Source organism: Rana temporaria, chromosome 3, assembly GCF_905171775.1.
Source record: "Rana temporaria chromosome 3, aRanTem1.1, whole genome shotgun sequence".
NCBI classification, from domain to species: domain Eukaryota; kingdom Metazoa; phylum Chordata; class Amphibia; order Anura; family Ranidae; genus Rana; species Rana temporaria.
This window is the reverse complement of record NC_053491.1, coordinates 10,554,163-10,574,350: the sequence shown is the minus strand read 5'-3', so window position 1 is coordinate 10,574,350 and position 20,188 is coordinate 10,554,163. Positions and strand designations below refer to the sequence as shown.

Here is a 20,188-nt window from a genome sequence, read left to right as displayed (position 1 = left end):
CAATCCTGATCGTTGTACAGTGTGTGTGTGTTCTATGTGATTGGTGTAGAGTTTTCCCAATGTGAGATATTTCTCCAATTATTACAGTAAATATCATTTTCTTGATTATTGTACATGGAGTGAAGGAGACCAGTGTCTGTATCTCGGTGCAGACCTCTCGCAGAGAATAAATCATTCCCATTTTTAATGAATATAAGAATCCTGATTATTGTGTGTTCTATCGGTGTGGAGTTTTCCGATGTGATCTCTTCTTAATATTTCCTTTAATTAGAACAATCCTGATCATTGTAGAGTGTGTGTTCTCTGTGATTGGGTCATGTTGTGTATTGTGTATTCCATTGCAATGTGCTCACCATTTGCAGTAAAAATAATAATAATAATTATATATATATATATATATATATATATATATATATGTATATATATATATATATATATATGTGTGTGTATATATAATATAAATTATATATATATATATATATATATATATATATATATATATATATATATATATATATATATATATGTATATATATATATACTGTGAATTTTCAGTTCACAGTTACATAAAAAAATAAAAAAAAATAATATAAATTATCAGTATTTTATACATGAAAAAAAAAAAAAAATATATATATATATATATATATATATATATATATATATATATATATATATATATATTTACATGTATAAAATACTGATAATTTATATTATTTTTTTTATTTTTTTATGTAACTGTGAACTGAAAATTCGACCCCATTATATATATATATATATATATATATATATATATATATATATATATATATATATATATATATATATATATATATATATATATATATATATAATGGGGTCGAATTTTCAGTTCACAGTTACATAAAAAAATAAAATAATATAAATTATCGTTATTTTATACATGTGTGTATATATATAAATGGGGTCGAGTTTTCAGCTCACATACACCTCATCCAATCAGGCAGGCTCTTGCACTGTATACTTCTTGGTAGATCAAAGGAAATTGTACAATTCGACTGTATGAGTTTTCCAGTGGGAAATATTTTCCTTATTTGGAGTAAATAATAAATATCCCAATTATATGTACTATGTGATTGGTGCAAAGTCTTCCAACGTTTGTGTATCCCATTGCAAGGTGATCTCTTCAAAATATTCCTATATATATATATATATATATATATATATATATATATATATATATATATATATATATAAATATATATATATATATATATAATAACCTTCATCATTGTACTCTATGTGATCTCTTCTAGAGGGGAAATATTTGCCCCCCCCCCCCCCCCAGGGCAATACATATCAATGTTCTTATCATTGTTATATTCACTGCACAAGGGGCAATTATAAATATACAGTAACTATCTTTAATGTTCTATGTGATTGGGGGTGGTGGTGGGGGGGGGGGGTGCTTAACGTTTTGCAGTGTGATCTCCTCTATATAGAGAGGAAATATTTCCCCCCTAGGCAGAAAATATAAATACTCTGATCATTATTATATTTACTGCACATGGGGTCATTATAAATATAACTATCCCTAACATTGTGCTCTATGTGTATGGGGGGGCTTAAAGTTTTCAGTGGGATCTCCTCTATATAGAGAGGAAATATTTACCCCCTATATTTGCTGCACATGGGGTCATTATAAATATAACTATCCCTAGCATTGTGCTCTACGTGTATGGGGGGGGGGGGGGGCTTAAAGTTTTCAGTGGTATCTCCTCTATATAGAGAGGAAATATTTGCCCCCTATATTTACTGCACATGGGGTCATTATAAATATAACTATCCCTAACATTGTGCGCTATGTGTATGGGGAGGGGGGGGGCGCTTAAAGTTTTTCAGTGGGATCTCCTCTATATAGAGAGGAAATATTTGCCCCCTGGGCAGTGAATATAAATACTCTGATCATTACTGCTCATGGGGCAATTATAAATATAACTATTGTGTTTTATGTGACTGGGGTAACGTTTTCCAGTGTGATCTCTTCTAGAAGAATAAAAAATAGCCCCAGCATCCCTGAAGAAGTTAGTAAACCTACACTTTCGAAACGTGTAGGGTGCTTCATCTCACATTCGGCGTTTGGTCAAGGTTTTTAGTAGCCACATCTTTGAGCTGTCATGTGTATAAGCTATTTATTCTTTTAAGCTTTTTTTTTTTACACTTTTATCTTGGTGTACAATAAAATGTACAGTTTTTTTATACATTTTTTTTTGTCTCTGAAGTTGTTCTGTTTGACGCGCCTATAAAGTCCCTTCCCATTGGAGGGTATTCAATGCTCAATGCTATGACTAAGCATTGAGGTTCAATGTGAAACGCGTCAGCTGTTTATTTCCCACTGTATGCTGTTTTTTGTAGTGCATTTTCTTTTTACCCAATAAAGGGCACGTCTTTTTTTAGACTTATTGGAGTGCGGCTGTCCATATACGTTCCTTCTTTTGCATGGAGGGTATTCTCTTGTTCAATTTATATTGGGATTGTGACACCTTCACAGCTCTCTATATATTTCTCAATAATTGCCCCATGGGCAGTAATTATACAAATCCTGCCCCTTGTGTTCTATGTGATCAGTGCTGTTCTGCATTGTGATCTCCTAGAGGGGAAATATTTGTCTCCATGTGCAGTAAATATCATTTATAACATAATATTCCTGATCATTGTGTTCTCTGTGATTGAGGTAAAGTTTACGGGGCAGATTCACGTACCTCGGCGCATATTTCCGCCGGGCGCAGCGTATCTAAGATACACTACGCCGCCGTAACTTTTTTTTTTTCGAATCCTCAAAGAATTTGCGCCGTAAGTTACGGCGGCGTAGTGTATCTTTGGCGGCGTAAGGGCGTGGAATTCAAATGGATGTGATGGGGGCGTGTTTTATGTAAATACGTTGTGACCCGACGTCCGTGGGGGTATCCCAGTGTGCATGTTCGAAATTAAACCGGAACAAGCCAATGCTTACGACGGTGACGTCATTCTACGCAAATCCCTATTTGCGAACGACTTACGCAAACGACGTAAAAAATTCAAAAGGCGACGCGGGAACGACAACCATACTTAACATTGAGTACGCCTCGTAATAGCAGGGGTAACTATACGCCAGAAAAAGCCGAACGCAAACGACGTAAAAAAATGCGCCGGCCGGACGTACGTTCGTGGATCGCCGTAACAAGCTAATTTGCATACTCGACGCGGAATTCGACGGAAACGCCACCTAGCGGCCGCCGAAAAAATGCACCTAAGATCCGATGGCGTACTAAGACGTACGCCTGTCGGATCGATCCGAGATGCAGTCGTATCTTGTTTTGTAGATACAAAACAAAGATACGACGCGCAAAATTTGAAATTACGCGGCGTATCAAGAGATACGCCGGCGTAATTCTTTTGTGGATCTGCCCCTACAAGTGTGATCTCTTTAATGCACACTGGCTAAACAAAACTTTGCTTCTATAGCTCAATGTATGGGTCCAAACACATTAGGACGTTAACGTGGTTGTAAACCCTTTACAACCACTTTAACCTACAGGTAAGCCTAGATTAAGTCTTACCTGTAGGTGCTTGAAATAAGGAGATATTTACTATAATCACGGGCGCCGCTGTCAACGGTGCTTGCGCCGTAGACAGTGGCGCAGGCGCACTATAGTGTGCCGTTCCCTTATTGAGGCCATGCCGTCACTGCCGGCTCCCACACGCATGTGAAGTAACCCCAGGGCAAGATGTCGGCTGCTCGGGCGTTGGAAGAAGACGGCTGCGGGGGCTTCGATCGGAGGTGAGTATTAAATAATGAGCTAGTATGCCATGCGAACTAGCTCATTATGCCTTTGTCTTGCAGGTGGTGTTTATTTTTTTCCCTGGGTTTACTTCCTCTTTAACCCCCCTGGCGGTATTCCCGAGTCTGACTCGGGGTGAGATTTTCATACCAAAAGCGGTAACCCTGAGTCAGACTCGGGCTCGCCTCGCTGCAGCAGCAGGCAAAGTTACTTACCTTGTCCCTGGATCCAGCGATGCCACCGCGCTGTGTGAGCGAGCAGGACCTCGCTCGATTCACACAGTGTCCTCCTGTGCCGCCGATCTCCGTTCCCTGCGACGTTACGACGCACGGGAGCGGAGAACAGCTCCAAATTCAAAAACGTAAACAAACACATTACATACAGTATACTGTAATCTTATAGATTACAGTACTGTATGTAAAAAATACACACCCCCCTTGTCCCTAGTGGTCTGTCCAGTGTCCTACATGTACTTTTATATAATAAAAACGGTTCTTTCTCCCTGCAAACTGTAGATTGTCCATAGCAACCAAAAGTGTCCCTTTATGTCAAAAATGGTTTTAGAGCAGCTAGAAAACAGCGATAATAAATTATAATCACTTGCAGAATTGTGCGATAGCGATTTGTGGGGAAATTCGTCATAAAAAAATAAAATAATGACAGCGACAATTCTGCAACTGAGCAAATTTCAGTGATTTTGAGTTGATTACATTATTGAATAATTTTTATTAGAATTATATTATTATTTGCTATAATTATTTATTATATTATAATTTATAATTTTGTTTTTAAAAAAATGTCATACCCGGGATGCCTACTAGACTCTTGTTTGGTCAGATTTAAGTGAGTTATTCCTAAGAATTACAGGCCTACAATATAAAACGCCAAATTTCCTTGCAAATAATGGTACCGCTTTCAGCATCTTTTTTCTGAAAGAATCATACCGCCAGGGAGGTTAAGAGGCATATTTAGACTGATGGCCAGATTCACGTAGAGATACAACGGCGTATCAGTAGTTACGGCGTCGTAACTCCGAATCTGCGCCGTCGTATATTTAAGTGTATTCTCAAATTGAGATACGCTTAAATGTAGCTAAGATACGACAGCCTGCGCCGTCGTATCTTAGCTGTCTATTTACGCTGGCGCCTAGGGGCGTGTACTCAGATTTACGCCTAGAATGCGTAAATCAGCGAGATACGCCTATTCACAAACGTACGCTTGCCCGTCGCAGTAAAGATACGCCGTTTACGTAAGGCGTTTTCAGGCGTAAAGATAAACCACCAAAAATATGGCGCAGCCAATGTTAAGTATGGACGTCGGAACCACCGTCGAATTTCACGTTGTTTGTGTAAGTCGATTCAGAATAGGGCTGGGCGTAGGTTACGTTCACGTCGAAACGAGTCTTTGCGGCGTAATTTGGAGCATGTGCACTGGGATACGTCCACTTACGGCGCATGCGCCGTTCGTTCAAAATGTCATTTACGTGGGGTCATGCTTTATTTACATAAAACACGCCCACCTCTTCACAATTTGAATTAGGCGCGCTTACGCCGGCACATTTACGCTACGCCGCCGCAACTTACGGAGCAAGTGCTTTGTGAATACTGCACTTGCCTCTCTAACTTGCGGCTGTGTAACGTAAATGACATACGTTACGCCCGCACAAAGTTACGCCGGCGTACGTGAATCTGGCTATGACTGTTCTGCTTAGTTAGAGCTCCAAAATCCACACACAAATATGCATAATACACGATAATATTTTTTAAAGGCTAAAAAACAAGTCCATCCCAATTCTTGACGCGTTTCGTAAACTTTGGTGACTTCCTCAGGAGTAGATGCTATTCATATGGTTTCTGCAGATCAAAAAATAACATTTAAAAATATAGATATGAAAAAATATAATACACATTGTATGTTGTAACAAGGAGCCCCTAGTAATATAATAATCCTGATTAAGCTTTGCATTGTCCATATATCTAATTTCTAGAGGGGGAATATTTTCCCCATGTGCATTAAATATAACAAGTCCATGTCTCTCATTGCATTGTGATCTCTTCTAGAGGGGGGGAGAGTTGCATCTTGTGCAGAAAATAAAAAAAGTCTATCTCATTGCACTCTCTTCTAGAGGGGGAATTTTTTGCAACATGTGCTGTAAATATAACAGTTTTGACCCTTGTGCTCCATGTGATTGGTGAAGGATTTTGCAATGTGATCTCTTAGAAGGGAAATAATTGCCCCATGTGCAGTAAATTTAAAAGTCAATGGGGCAGATCCACAGTGAGAGTACGCCGGCGTATTTACTGATACGCCGGCGTACTTTCAAATTTCCCGCGTCGTATCTTTAGTTTGAATCCTCAAACCAAGATACGACGGCATCTGGGTTCGATCCGACAGGCGCACGGCTTCGGATCGTAGGTGCAATACTTCGGCGTCCGCTGGGTGGAGTTTGCGTCGTTTTCCGCGTCGGGTATGCAAATTAGCTATTTCCGACGATCCACGAACGTACGCGCGGCCGTCGCATTCTCTTACGTCGTCTCTAGTCGGCTTTTTCCGGCGTATAGTTAAAGCTGCTATTTTGCGGCGTATAGTTAGATTTGCCATGTTAAGTATGGCCGTCGTTCCCGCGTCGAAATTTGAATTTTTTCTTTTTTTTGCGTAAGTCGTCCGTGAATCGGGATGGATGTAATTCACGTCTATGTTAAAAAAAATTACTTCCTAGCGACGTCATTTAGCGCAATGCACGGCGGGAAATTTAGGGACGGCGCATGCGCAGTACATTCGGCACAGGGACGCGCTTCATTTAAATGAAACACGCCCCCCTACTCGCCGATTTGAATTCTGCTGCCAAAGATAGACTATGCCGCCGTAACTTACGGCGCAAAATCTTTAGGGATTCGATTTAAAGCCAGGTAAGGTACGGTGGCGTAGCGTATCTCTGATACGCTGTGCGGGTGCAGATCTCTGTGGATCTGCCCCATTGTATCTTGCATAGTGATCTCTTATAGAGGGTGAAATATTTGCCCCATGTGCAATAAATATAACAAGTCTATATATCATGCATAGTGATCTCTTCTAGAGGGGGAAATATTTGCCCCATGTTCATAAAATATAATAAGTCCATGTATCTTGCATAGTGATCTCTTCTAGAGGGGGAAATATTTGCCCCATGTTCATAAAATATAATAAGTCCATGTATCTTGCATAGTGATCTCTTCTAGAGGGGGGAATTTTTGCCCCATGTGCATGTAATATAACAAGTCCATGTATCTTGCATAGTGATCTCTTCTAGAGGGGGAAATATTTGCCCCATGTGCATGTAATATAACAAGTCCATGTATCTTGCACAGTGATCTCTTCTAGAGGGGGGAATATTTGCCCCATGTGCATGTAATATAACAAGTCCATGTATCTTGCATAGTGATTTCTTCTAGAGGGGGGAATATTGCCCCAGCATGTGCAATAAATATAACAAGTCCACGTATCTTGCATAGTGATTTCTTCTAGAGGGGGAAATATTTCCCCCATGTGCAATAAACATAACAAGTCCATGTATCTTGCATAGTGATCTCTTCTAGAGGGGGGAATATTTGCCCCATGTGCATGTAATATAACAAGTCTGTATCTTGCATAGTGATTTCTTCTAGAGGGGGGGATATTGCCCCATGTGCATGTAATATAACAAGTCTGTATCATGCATAGTGATCTATTCTAGAGGGGGGAATATTTGCCCCATGTGCATGTAATATAACAAGTCTGTATCTTGCACAGTGATCTCAGTGTCTTATTTTCTATTTTCGCTTCCAGAGAAGAACAAATGGAGGGGATCAGCGCCCAGAGGGACCCCAGCTCTCCACCAACCAGCAAGCAGGACACTCAGACCTTCTCGGGGACCATGAAGCCCAACCAGGTGGGGGAGGCGTGCCTGTACGGGGTGCCCATCGTATCCCTGGTGATAGACGGCCAGGAGCGCCTTTGCCTGGCCCAGATCTCCAACACCCTACTGAAGAGCTACAGCTACAACGAGATCCACAACCGGAGGGTGGCCCTGGGCATCACCTGCGTGCAGTGCACCCCGGTGCAGCTGGAGATCCTGCGCCGCGCGGGGGCCATGCCCATCTCGTCCCGCCGCTGCGGAATGATCACCAAGCGGGAGGCGGAGCGTCTGTGTAAGTCGTTCCTCGGGGAGCACCGGCCGCCCAAGCTGCCCGAGAACTTTGCCTTCGATGTGGTCCACGAGTGCGCCTGGGGCTGCCGGGGGAGCTTCATCCCGGCCCGGTACAACAGCTCCAGGGCCAAGTGCATCAAGTGCGGCTACTGCGGCCTTTACTTCTCCCCCAACAAGTTCATCTTCCACTCCCACCGCACCTCCGACTCCAAGTACACCCAGCCCGACGCCGCCAACTTCAACAGCTGGAGGCGCCACCTCCGCCTAAGCGATGGCACCGCCTCCGACGATCTGGCCCATTCCTGGGAGGACGTCAAGGCCATGTTCAACGGGGGGACCCGCAAGAGAGCCTTCTCGTCCCCGTCCAGCAGCGGAGGAGGAGGAGGGGGGTCCAGCCGACAACACCTGGAATTGGCCCCTCCGCCTCCTCCCCCTGCCAAATCCCTGAGAGTCTCCACGGGGGAGGAAGAACAGGCGACCCGCAGCTTCCCTCTCATCCCTGTCCCCAGCAAAGGCTTCTCCGGGGTGTTACACAAGATGACGCCGCCTCTCTTCCCACCCCCGCCGTACGGCTTCCCCGCCTTCAGCCTGTGCGCCAAAAAGGATGACGGTCTGCCCGACAAGGCCCTGCCCGGGGTCTTCTGGCCGGCCGCTCCGGCCTCTAAGGACTCGGTCTACCCGCACTTCCCGGTCTTCTGGCCAGCGGCTGGGGCCCTGCCAGTACCGCCCTACCCGGGACTTACCCAGCAACCACCTGCCAAGAGCTCCGCGGAGGCCGACGAGTCGGAAGGGGGCGGGGAGGGAGTGGACGAGCCCGCCCGGGAGGAGGAGAGATCAGGGGACGAGGCCCGGTCCGGAGAGCCGCTCACCCCAAGGAAGCTCCGCTACATCTCAGCGTTCAGGCCGGTGGTGAAGGCGGCAGAGAGTCTGGCCAAACTGTATGGGGCGGCCCGGACCACCGGATACTCCTCCCCCGACCTGCTGAGCGACACCTCCAGCTATCGCTCTGCCTCCCCGGGACCAGACACCGCGGAGGAGGTAGATGTGGAGTCCGGCCGCTTCCCCGAGGACGAGAGAGCCAGCCAACCCACACCCCGGTCCACCGCTTCATCCCCGGCCAGAGACACCGAGGACAGGAGGGAGCCGAGCCCCAGGGGGAGTCCGAACAGCACTACAACCTATGAGGTGAGACAACTGCCATTATATATAACACTGCCACTGAGACAACTGCCATTATATATAACACTGCCACTGTGTGACACTGCCACTGAGACAACTGCCACTATGTGATACTGTCACTGAGACTACTGCCATTATATGACACTGCCACTGAGACAACTGCCATTATATATAACACTGCCACTATGTGATACTGCCACTGAGACAACTGCCACTATGTGATACTGTCACTGAGACTATCATATGACACTGCCACTAAGACAACTGCTATTATATGATAATGCCACTATCTGAGACAACTGCCACTGTGTGACACTGCCCCTGAGATAAATGCCATTATATGACAATGCCACTTTCTGAGACAACTGTCATTATATGACACTGCCACTGAGACAACTGCCACAAATTGACACTGACACTGAGACAACTGCCATTATATGACACTTCCACTATCTGAGACAACTGCCATTATATGACACTGCCACTATATGAGACAACTGCCACTATATGACACTTCTACTAGACAGCTGCAACTTTCGGAGACAACTGCCATTATATGACAATGCCACTTTCTGAGACAACTGTCATTATATGACACTGCCACTGCCTGAGACAACTGCCATTATATGACACTGCCACTGAGACAACTGCCACTATGTGCCACTGCCACTGAGACACCTGCCATTATATGACAATGCCACTAGCTGAGACAACTGCCACTATATGACACTGCTACTAGACAGCTGCAATTTTCAGAGACAACTTCCATTATATGACAGTGCCACTATCTGAGACAACTGCCACTATATGACTATCTGAGACAACTGCCACTATATGACACTGTCACTACATGAGTCAAGTGCCAATTATATGATATGACCACTATCTGAGACAACTGCCAATACAGAACGGCCACTGCCTGAGACAACTGTCACTATATGACACTGCCTCTACCTATCACTGCATTACCTGAGACAGTTGTCCCCAGCAGACCACCTGATACACTGTCACTATGTACCACGCTAGACCCAACTGTCATTGCACGGGACACACTATTGTGAATTTTCCCTTCCATTGTCCAGTTTTGTGAAAAGCAAATTCCCATTGAATTATTTCCTCTGCACATCGGATTGGAGGCTTGAAATGAATATTCACACACCAACTGTCACCGCACCACTTTATACCGGATGATCCAACTGTCACTGCGTCAGGAGGTTGATTTACTGAAGATGTTGAGAATCCTCACAAAATAATTTGTGGGAACATTCCCTTCACAAGACTGGATCATTTAAGTGAATCCTCAAATTTTACTGGATCCAGTTGTCTCTGCCAGCACTGAGATACTGGATCTAGTCTTCATTACACCATCAGACACTGGATCCAACTGTCACTGCACCAGGTGAGATTCTGAATCTAACTGTCAGTGCACTCAGACACTGGATCCAACTGTCACTACACCAGGTGAGATTCTGAATCTAACTGTCAGTGCACTAAGACACTGGATCCAACAGTCACTGCACCAGGAGAGATACAGAATCTAACTGTCAGTGCACTAAGACACTGGATCCAACTGTCACTGCACTAGGTGAGATACTGAATCTAACTGTCAGTGCACTCAGACACTGGATCCAACTGTCACTGCACCAGGTGAGATTCTGAATCTAACTGTCAGTGCACTAAGACACTGGATCCAACTGTCACTACACTAGCTAAGACACTGGATCCAACTGTCACTGCACCATGTGAGATACCGTATCTAACTGTCAGTGCACTAGCTAAAACACTGGCTCCAACTGTCACTGCACTAGGTGAGATACTGAATCTAACTGTCAGTGCACTAAGACACTGGATCCAACTGTCACGCCCCATACACCTCGATAGAGTAGATTGGGCCGTGTATGGTGAGGCTCTGGGATCCAGATAATACAACAACTCACACCTAGATAGAGAAGAATAGAGCTTCCTCCGGGCTTTAGTTCTGTATGATGGGACTCTGGACTGGCATTGTGCAGTACACCTCTGTGGGGGGCGTTCAGATACAGAACATGGGGGCTGCCTGGGGTAGAGTTCAGTATGATGGGACTCTGGACTGGCATTGCGCAGTACACCTCTGTGGGGGGCGTTCAGATACAGAACATGGGGGCTGCCTGGGGTAGAGTTCAGTATGATGGGACTCTGGACTGGCATTGCGCAGTACACCTCTGTGGGGGGCGTTCAGATACAGAACATGGGGGCTGCCTGGGGTAGAGTTCAGTATGATGAGACCCTGGACTGGCATTGTGCAGTACACCTCTGTGGGGGGGTTCAGATACAGAACATGGGGGCTGCCTGGGGTAGAGTTCTGTATGATGGGACCCTGGACTGGCATTGTGCAGTACACCTCTGTGGGGGGCGTTCAGATACAGAACATGGGGGCTGCCTGGGGTAGAGTTCAGTATGATGGGACTCTTGACTGGCATTGCGCAGTACACCTCTGTGGGGGGCGTTCAGATACAGAACATGGGGGCTGCCTGGGGTAGAGTTCTGTATGATGGGACTCTTGACTGGCATTGCGCAGTACACCTCTGTGGGGGGCGTTCAGATACAGAACATGGGGGCTGCCTGGGGTAGAGTTCAGTATGATGGGACTCTTGACTGGCATTGCGCAGTACACCTCTGTGGGGGGCGTTCAGATACAGAACATGGGGGCTGCCTGGGGTAGAGTTCTCTATGATGGGACTCTGGTAACCAGCTGTCATTGAACAATACACTGAGAAGATCAGCTGTCACTGCAACCCGCACTCCTACAATGGGGCTTCCAGATATAGAAGACAGGGCCGTCTCTGGTCATTGTTCCCCTTTACTGTATCATTACATAGAAAATAGCTGCCATTGTATTACATACACTGTACACATATATACAGACGTACACATATATACAGACATATACACATATATACAGACATACACATATACACATATATACAGACATACACATATACACATATATATATACAGACATACACATATACACATATATACAGACATACACATATACACATATATACAGACATACACATATACACATATATATACAGACATACACATATACACATATATACAGATGTACACACATATATACAGACACACACATACACAGTACAGACCAAACGTTTGGACACACCTTCTCATTCAAAGAGTTTTCTTTATTTTCATGACTATGAAAATTGTAGAGTCACACTGAAGGCATGAAAACTATGAAGGAACACATGTGGAATTCTACATAACAAAAAAGTGTGACACAACTGAAAATATATTTCATATTCCAGGTTCTTCAAAGTAGCCACCTTTTGCTTTGATTACTGCTTGGCACACTCTTGGCATTCTCTTGATGAGCTTCAAGAGGTAGTCACCTGGCGCAGCGCCCCATCACTCTCCTTCTTGGTCAAATAGCCCTTCCCCCGCCTGGAGGTGTGTTTGGGGGTCATTGTCCTGATGAAAAATAAATGATGGTCCAACTAAACGCAAACCGGATGGAATAGCATGCCGCTGCAAGATGCTGTGGTAGCCATGCTGGTTCAGTATAAATCCCCAACAGTGTCACCAGCAAAGCACCCCCACACCATCACACCTCCTCCTCCATGCTTCACAGTGGGAACCAGGCATGTAGAGTCCATCCGTTCACCTTTTCTGCGTCGCACAAAGACACGGGGGTTGGAACCAAAGATCTCAAGTTTGGACTCATCAGACCAAAGCACAGATTTCCACTGGTCTAATGTCCATCCCTTGTGTTCTTTACCCCAAACAAGTCTCTTGTGCTTGTTGCCTTTCTTTAGCAGTGGTTTCCTAGCAGATATTCTACCATGAAGGCCGGATTCACACCGTCTCCTCTTACCAGTTCTAGAGATGTGTCTGCTGCAAAAGGTGGAAGAACCTAGAATATGAAATATATTTTCAGTTGTTTCACACTTTTTTGTTATGTATAATTCCACATGTGTTACTTCATAGTTTCCATGCCTTCAGTGTGAATCTACAATTTTCATAGTCATGGAAATAAAGAAAACGCTTTGAATGAGAAGGTGTGTCCAAACTTTTGGTCTGTACTGTATACACATATATACATACGTACACATATATACAGACATACATATATATACAGACCTACACATATACACATATATAGAGACATACACATATACACATGAACACATATATACAGATGTACACATATATATAGACATACACATATATACAGATGTATACATATACACATATATACAGACGTACACATATATATATATTTTTTTTTAACATAAATAAAGTTGCTTGCTTTTAACTATAAATTTAAACCAGTGAAGCTTCCCCCTTTAAAGTGAAATAAGTAATAATCACTTCATATATATATTATAAAACAGTAAAGCAAGGCACTGAAGAAATTGTCTGTAATAATAATAATGATCATCATCATAAAAAAACAACAAATATATATCCTGTATAATTATATATATATATATATATATATATATATATATATATATATATATATATATATATATAGATATATATATATATATCTATATAGATATATATCCTTTTTTTTTTTTAAAGTGCTACACAAATTGTCTGTAATAATAATAATGATAAAAATAATAATCATAATAAAAAAAAATATATATATCTATATATATAATTATTATTATTATACAGGATTCATATAGCAGCAACCGTTTGCGCAGCGCTTTACAACACGAGGGCAGACCGTACAGTTACAATACAATTCAATAAAGGAGGAATCCAGAGGGTCCTGCTCGCTAGAGCTTCCAATCTATATATATTATCAATATCAAAATGATCTATATATATATATATATATATATATATATATTTCAAGTGCTGTAGAAATTGTCTGTAATAATATTAATAATAGTTATCTATCTATCTATCTATCTATATCTATATCTATATCTATATCTATCTATCTATCTATCTATATATATATATATATATATATATATATATATATATATATATATTAAGTGCTGCAAAAATTGTCTGTAATAATAATAATAATATATATGTATATATATATATATATATATATATATATATATATATATATATATATATATATATATATATATATATATATATATTAATATACACAAATAAATAAATATATATATATATATATATATTATTATTATTATTATTATTATTACAGACAATTTCTGCAGCACTTAATAGATATATATATATATATAATTTTGATATTGATAATATATATAGATTGGAACGAGCAGGACCCTCTAGATTCCACCTTTATTGAATTGTATTGTAACTGTACGGTCTGCCCTCATGTTGTAAAGTGATGTGTAAACTGTTGGTGCTATATACATCCTATATTATATTATATATATATATATATATATATATATATATATATATATATATATATATATATAGAAATTATGATTATGGTCATGATTATTATTTTTATCTAGATATAGTTTAATATTTAATATACCGGTATATATATATATATAAAATGTATATATATATATATATATATATATATATATAAATATATATATATTTTAATTCTACAGTTAAGTTAGAGTTAATTAATATAAAAAAAAGCCTTAGAATCTGTTGTAATTATCTAATACAGTTATATAAATCACTGGTGAAGTAACTGATATTACCAGTTACAGAACATTTTTATAATTGCTTTGTCAGTCACATTCATTTGAGAAGAAGTGGGACATCAGTCTTGACATTTGAAGCCTTTCAGATATATATTTGGTGTCTTGTGTCGTGTAAGTGTATCAGTGGCAGGCTTTATCACTGCCAGTTCCACGCTAATGACGTGCCACATTCATATTTCACAGAGGAGACTCACCCACCAAAACTATCCTAATAACTGTGTTTTAGAGCATTGATCTCATGTCCAAATTAATAAGCGCACAGATAAGATCTCATTCTCTCTCTGTGTGAATAGCTATCACGCTTGCTCGCAATTACTTTATCAGATCTGTCAATCAACATTTTCTCTGAACATACGAGGTCAAGAAGCAGCTGTCTTGCCCAAATGGTCCCTTGGGACATTTTAGCTTGCTGTTTATATATTCCGGTAGCAAAAGATGTTGCATTTTCTCCAACTCTGCCTGTTTTATCATACCTGCCCTATGAGATAAAAGGGTTGTACACAGCGACATTCATATTTCAAAATCTTATTTTGTGTTAGCCTGCACCTGTCACCGTTATTTTTAACCTACCACTAGGGTGCAGTGCATTCTCCGAAAACAATGTTATGGTTATTTATGGCTTTAAATTGCTGAGTGTCGCTTGAATACCTGCGTGTCAACATTTTCAGCAGTTCAAGTGGATTATTGCTGATATTTAGATGTTTTTAGATAGACAGAAGAGCTGATTAATGAAAACTGGAGCAAACCTACAGCATGGCTATTGACTATATTAATTGAGATTTTTTTCACCCTACCATTGCTAACCGGCACTGCAAAAAAAATAAAAAATTAAACATGGATTCTAAGTGCCACAGGCAATGCCTCTGCTTTACCTTCATAAATCAGCGCCATAGTACAGAAAAGTGATTGTCGGCGGAGCGTTCGGGATAAAAGGCTTCCATATCCCTTGCTTTTGTACTATAATAAAAAAAAAATTAAAACACAAAAACTCTAATTTACATACAAATTTTGTTTTCATCACAGTGCATGGCATTCAAATTGATACATTTTATTTTCAAACATGTTTTTTTTTTTGTTAAACGTGTAATTTTACTAATTTGTTAATAATTACTGCTTTTATTCAATAATGTTTTTTTTTGTTTTTTTTTGTGCTGTTGCCATAAAAAAAAAAAAGATTGCTACGTTGTGAAGAGCACATAATTATAGGCCATAACATTTACCTTAGCAATACACGGGCCGAAAACCCCAGGAGTTTAATCTTTCTTTGTGTTGCCCGATTTCCCCCCATAGATTGGGAACACCTGTAAGGCTCCATCTAAGCACATTAACATAGAGTTAATTATCCTGATTAGAGAAAGTCCTTTCATGCTCAGAGGCTGCCGCGTGCTAGGGGCAGCCCTTTGAAGAGACTGCGCATATTGGCCCTTTTCTAATGTGGGCAATTTTATCTGAAGCACGGGTAATTATATATAATAAAATGCTTGTCCTCTTTAAGATCTTATTATTTACAGATCTTAAAGAAAAGCATCTGGCTGATCATTTATCGAATGTACGTGTCTCAACAAGCTTGGAGAGTCCAGTATGAGCCTTTCATGAACCAAACGCTGGGTCTTTAAACTGAGTTCAGGGGGGGGGGGGCATTTATTTAAAAAAATAAAACATTTTAAATTCATATATTTATTTTTATAATTTTGAACTATAATTTTATCATATCTTTGTATTTATTTTATATATATATCATTTATTTATTCATTTATTACATATTTTTTAGAATGTTGTATTACATATTTTTTTATAATATATTTATATTATTATTTATTTTTAGAATATATTTATGTTATTATTTATTTTTAGAATGTTGTATTATATTTTTTTAGAATATATTTATATTATTATTATTTATTTTTAGAATATATTTATGTTATTATTTATTTTTAGAATGTTCTATTATATTTTTTGGAATATATTTATATTATATTATTTATATTATATATTTTTTATAATTTTATCATTTATATTTATACCCTTAAGGCTGGATTCACACCTAAGCATTTTTGGTGCTTTTTGCATTTTGCAGATTTGCAATACAGAACATGATCTATAGGAAACCGTGTAAAATGGACTGTAGTGCAAATCTGCAAAAATGCAAAAAGCACTAAAACTGCGGAGGTGTGAATCCAGCCTTAGGCCTCGTACACACGACCGAGTTTCTCAGCAAAAACCAGCAAGAAACTTGCTGGTATTTTTTTTTTGCCGAGGAAACCGGTCGTGTGTACACTTTTCAACGAGGAAACTGTCGAGGATCTCGTTGAGCCAAAAAGAGAGTCTTCTTTTTCCTCGACGGGAATGGGGAAATTTGTCTCGCCGAGATCCTCGACAGCCTAACAAGGAACTCGACGAGCAAACCGATGTGTTTCGCCCGTCGAGTTTCTCGGTCGTGTGTACGAGGCTTCATTCAGGGAAGACGTCCATTCTTTTTAGCCAGAATTGGACTATCCAAGCAGGGGTGGATAGGACAGAGTAAAAGTGTAGCACCCTGTGTGCCTTTTGTAGCCATTTATTTTCCATGTTTATTTTAACTGTGTTCCATGGATATTATATATTGAACAAAACTGTATTATTGTAATATTATATCGGCCTTTTTTTTTTTTTGAGTAGTATATTATTGTCGCTACAATTCAGCATGGGGTTGATCTCTACAGCAGCACTGCCTATCCTTCATTTCCTGAATCTGCTTTACATAAGGATCTATTTATTAAAATTCCCAAAGCTTTCTTTCATTTTTCTACATGGATCCAAATGGAAAAAAAAAAAATGTGAGAATCCTTAACGAAAGTTGTGCAGAAACATTTTTAGAGTTCCCTGTTTGTTAGACACAGGCCTAGCGATTCTGAGTTGGCATTCAATTATATAAGTTATATTGTATATATTAAATTATTTTATTTAGTTACATTACTTGTATATTATATATTGTATTAAATTATAAAAATGGCTCTTCCTGTATAGTTCTTCTTTCTTTCTTCTTCCTTTTTCTTCCTTCTTATTCTTCTTCCTTCTTTATTTTTCTTCTTCTTCCTTCTTCTTATTCTTTCTTCTTCCTTCTTCTTCTTCTTCCTTTTTCTTCCTTATTCTACTACCTTCTTTTTTTCCCTTCTTCTTCTTCTTCCTTCTTCTATCTTCTTCCTTCTTCTTTCTTCTTCTTTTTTCTTTCTTCTTCTCCCTTCTTCTTTCTTCTACTACTTACTTTTTCCTTCTCCTGTTTTCTTCGTATTCCTATTTCTTCTCCCTTCTTCTTCCTTATTCTACTTCATTATTCTTCCTTCTTCTTCTTTCTTCTTCCTTATTTTACTTCCTTATTCCTTCTTCTTTTTTTCCTTATTCCTTCTTCTTCTTCTTCTTCTTCTTCTTCTTCTTCTTCTTCTTCTTCTTCTTCTTCTTCTTCTTCTTCTTTCTTCTTCCTTCTTCTTCCTTTTTATTCTTCTTCCTTCTTCATTTTTCTTCTTCCTTCTTCTTTTTTTCTTCTTCCGTCTTCTTTTTTCTTCTTCTTCCTTCTTCATTTTTCTTCTTCCTTCTTCTTTTTTTCTTCTTCCGTCTTCTTTTTTCTTCTTCTTCTTTCTTCTTCCTTCTTCTTCCTTCTTCTCCCTTCTTCTTTCTTCTTCTATTTCCTTTTTTCCTTCTCCTTTTTTCTTCTTATTCCTTCTTCTTCCTTTTTCTTCCTTCTTCTTCTTCCTTCTTCTTTCTTCTTCTTCTTTCTCCTTCCTTCTTCTTCTTTCTATTTCCCCCTTCTTCTTTCTTCTTCTATTTCCTTCTCCTTTTTTCTTCTTATTCCTTATTCTTCCTTATACTACTTCATTATTCTTCATTTTTCTTCCTTATTCTACTTCCTTATTCTCTTTTCTTCTCATTCCTTCTTCTTTTTCTTCATTCTTCTTTTTTCTTCTTATATTTCCTCTTTCCTTCTCATTCTTTCTTCTTCCTTATTCTACTTCATCCTTCTTCTTTCTTCTACTTCCTTATTCCTTCTTCTTCCTTCTTCTTTCTTCTTCTTCCTTCTTCTTCTTTCTTCTTCTTCCTTCTTTTTCTTTCTTCTTCTTCCTTCTTCTTTCTTTTTTCTTCTTCTTTCTTCTTCTACTTCCTTTTTCTTCTTATTCCTTCTTGTTTCTTCTTCTTTTTTCTTTCTTCTTCTTCCTTCTTATTCCTTCTTCTTCCTTTTTCTTCCTTCTTCTTCCTTCTTCTTTCGTCTTCTTCTTTCCCCTTCCTTCTTCTTCCTTCTTCTTCTTTCTTCTATTTCCTTCTCCTTGTTTCTTCTTATTCCTTCTTCTTCCTTATACGACTTCATTCTTCTTCCTTTTTCATCCTTATTCTACTTCCTTATTCTCTTTTCTTCTCATTCCTTCTTCTTTTTCTTTATTCTTCTTCTTTCTTCTTCTATTTCCTTTTTCCTTCTCATTCTTTCTTCTTCCTTATTCTACTTCATTCTTCTTTCTTCTACTTCCTTCTTCCTTCTTCTTTCTTCTTCTTCCTTCTTCTTTCTTCTTTTTTCTTCTACGTCCTTTTTCCTTCTTCTTTTTTCTTCTTATTCCTTCTTGTTTCTTCTTCTTTTTTCTTTCTTCTTCTTCCTTCTTCTTCTTCCATCTTCTACTTCATTCTTCTTTCCAAGCAAAAGCAACGTGCCATTGTAGAGTTCTTGACAAAGGAAAGATGCAGTCTGTCTGACATCGGCAGAAGGCTACAGAATATTTACAGAGATGACACCATTGATAATAGTTATGTATTCTCATTGGTGACTCTTCTCAATGGTGTCATCTCTGTAAACATTCTGTAGCCTTCTGTGAATGTTGGACATCCTGCACCCCTCCTTCATCAAGAACTCAATGACTACACATTGCTTCTACTTGGAATTCATTATTTACCTGCAATAAAAAAGAAGAAGAGTTACTATAGAGAAATAGTTCCTAAAGAGGAAGAGTTCCTATAGAGAAAGAGTTCCTATAGAGGAAGAGTTCCTATAGAGGAAGAGTTACTATAGAGAAAGAGTTACTATAGAGAAAGAGTTACTATAGAGAAAGAGTTACTATAGAGAAAGAGTTCCTATAGAGGAAGAGTTACTATAGAGCAGACCTGGGCAAACTACGGCCCGCGGGCCGTATACGGCCCGGCGGACCTTTTAATCCAGCCCACCCCCGCCGCCGCTGCCACGTTAATCACCGCAGCGGGGAACATAACAGACAGCGTTCGTTTGAACAGCTGTTTTCCCCGCCGCGCATAGACACTCCCCCTTGGACGGATCTGTCCAATCGCGAGCAAGGGGGAGTCACATAGACACTCCCCCTTGCTCGCGATTGGACAGATCCGTCCAA

At 39.8% G+C, this 20,188-nt stretch overlaps 1 protein-coding gene across 2 annotated transcripts in view; it reads left to right on the top strand.

The window, feature by feature from the left end:
* Positions 1 to 20,188, top strand: part of SKOR1 (SKI family transcriptional corepressor 1) — a 78,404-nt gene that overhangs the window by 10,728 nt on the left and 47,488 nt on the right. For both annotated transcript variants that reach the window (XM_040342240.1, XM_040342239.1), the window contains exon 2: positions 7,605 to 9,150. In XM_040342240.1, coding sequence (XP_040198174.1) covers positions 7,615 to 9,150 — 1,536 coding nt within the window. In that variant the 5' untranslated portion in view covers positions 7,605 to 7,614. The remainder of the gene's footprint in view (positions 1 to 7,604; positions 9,151 to 20,188) is intronic.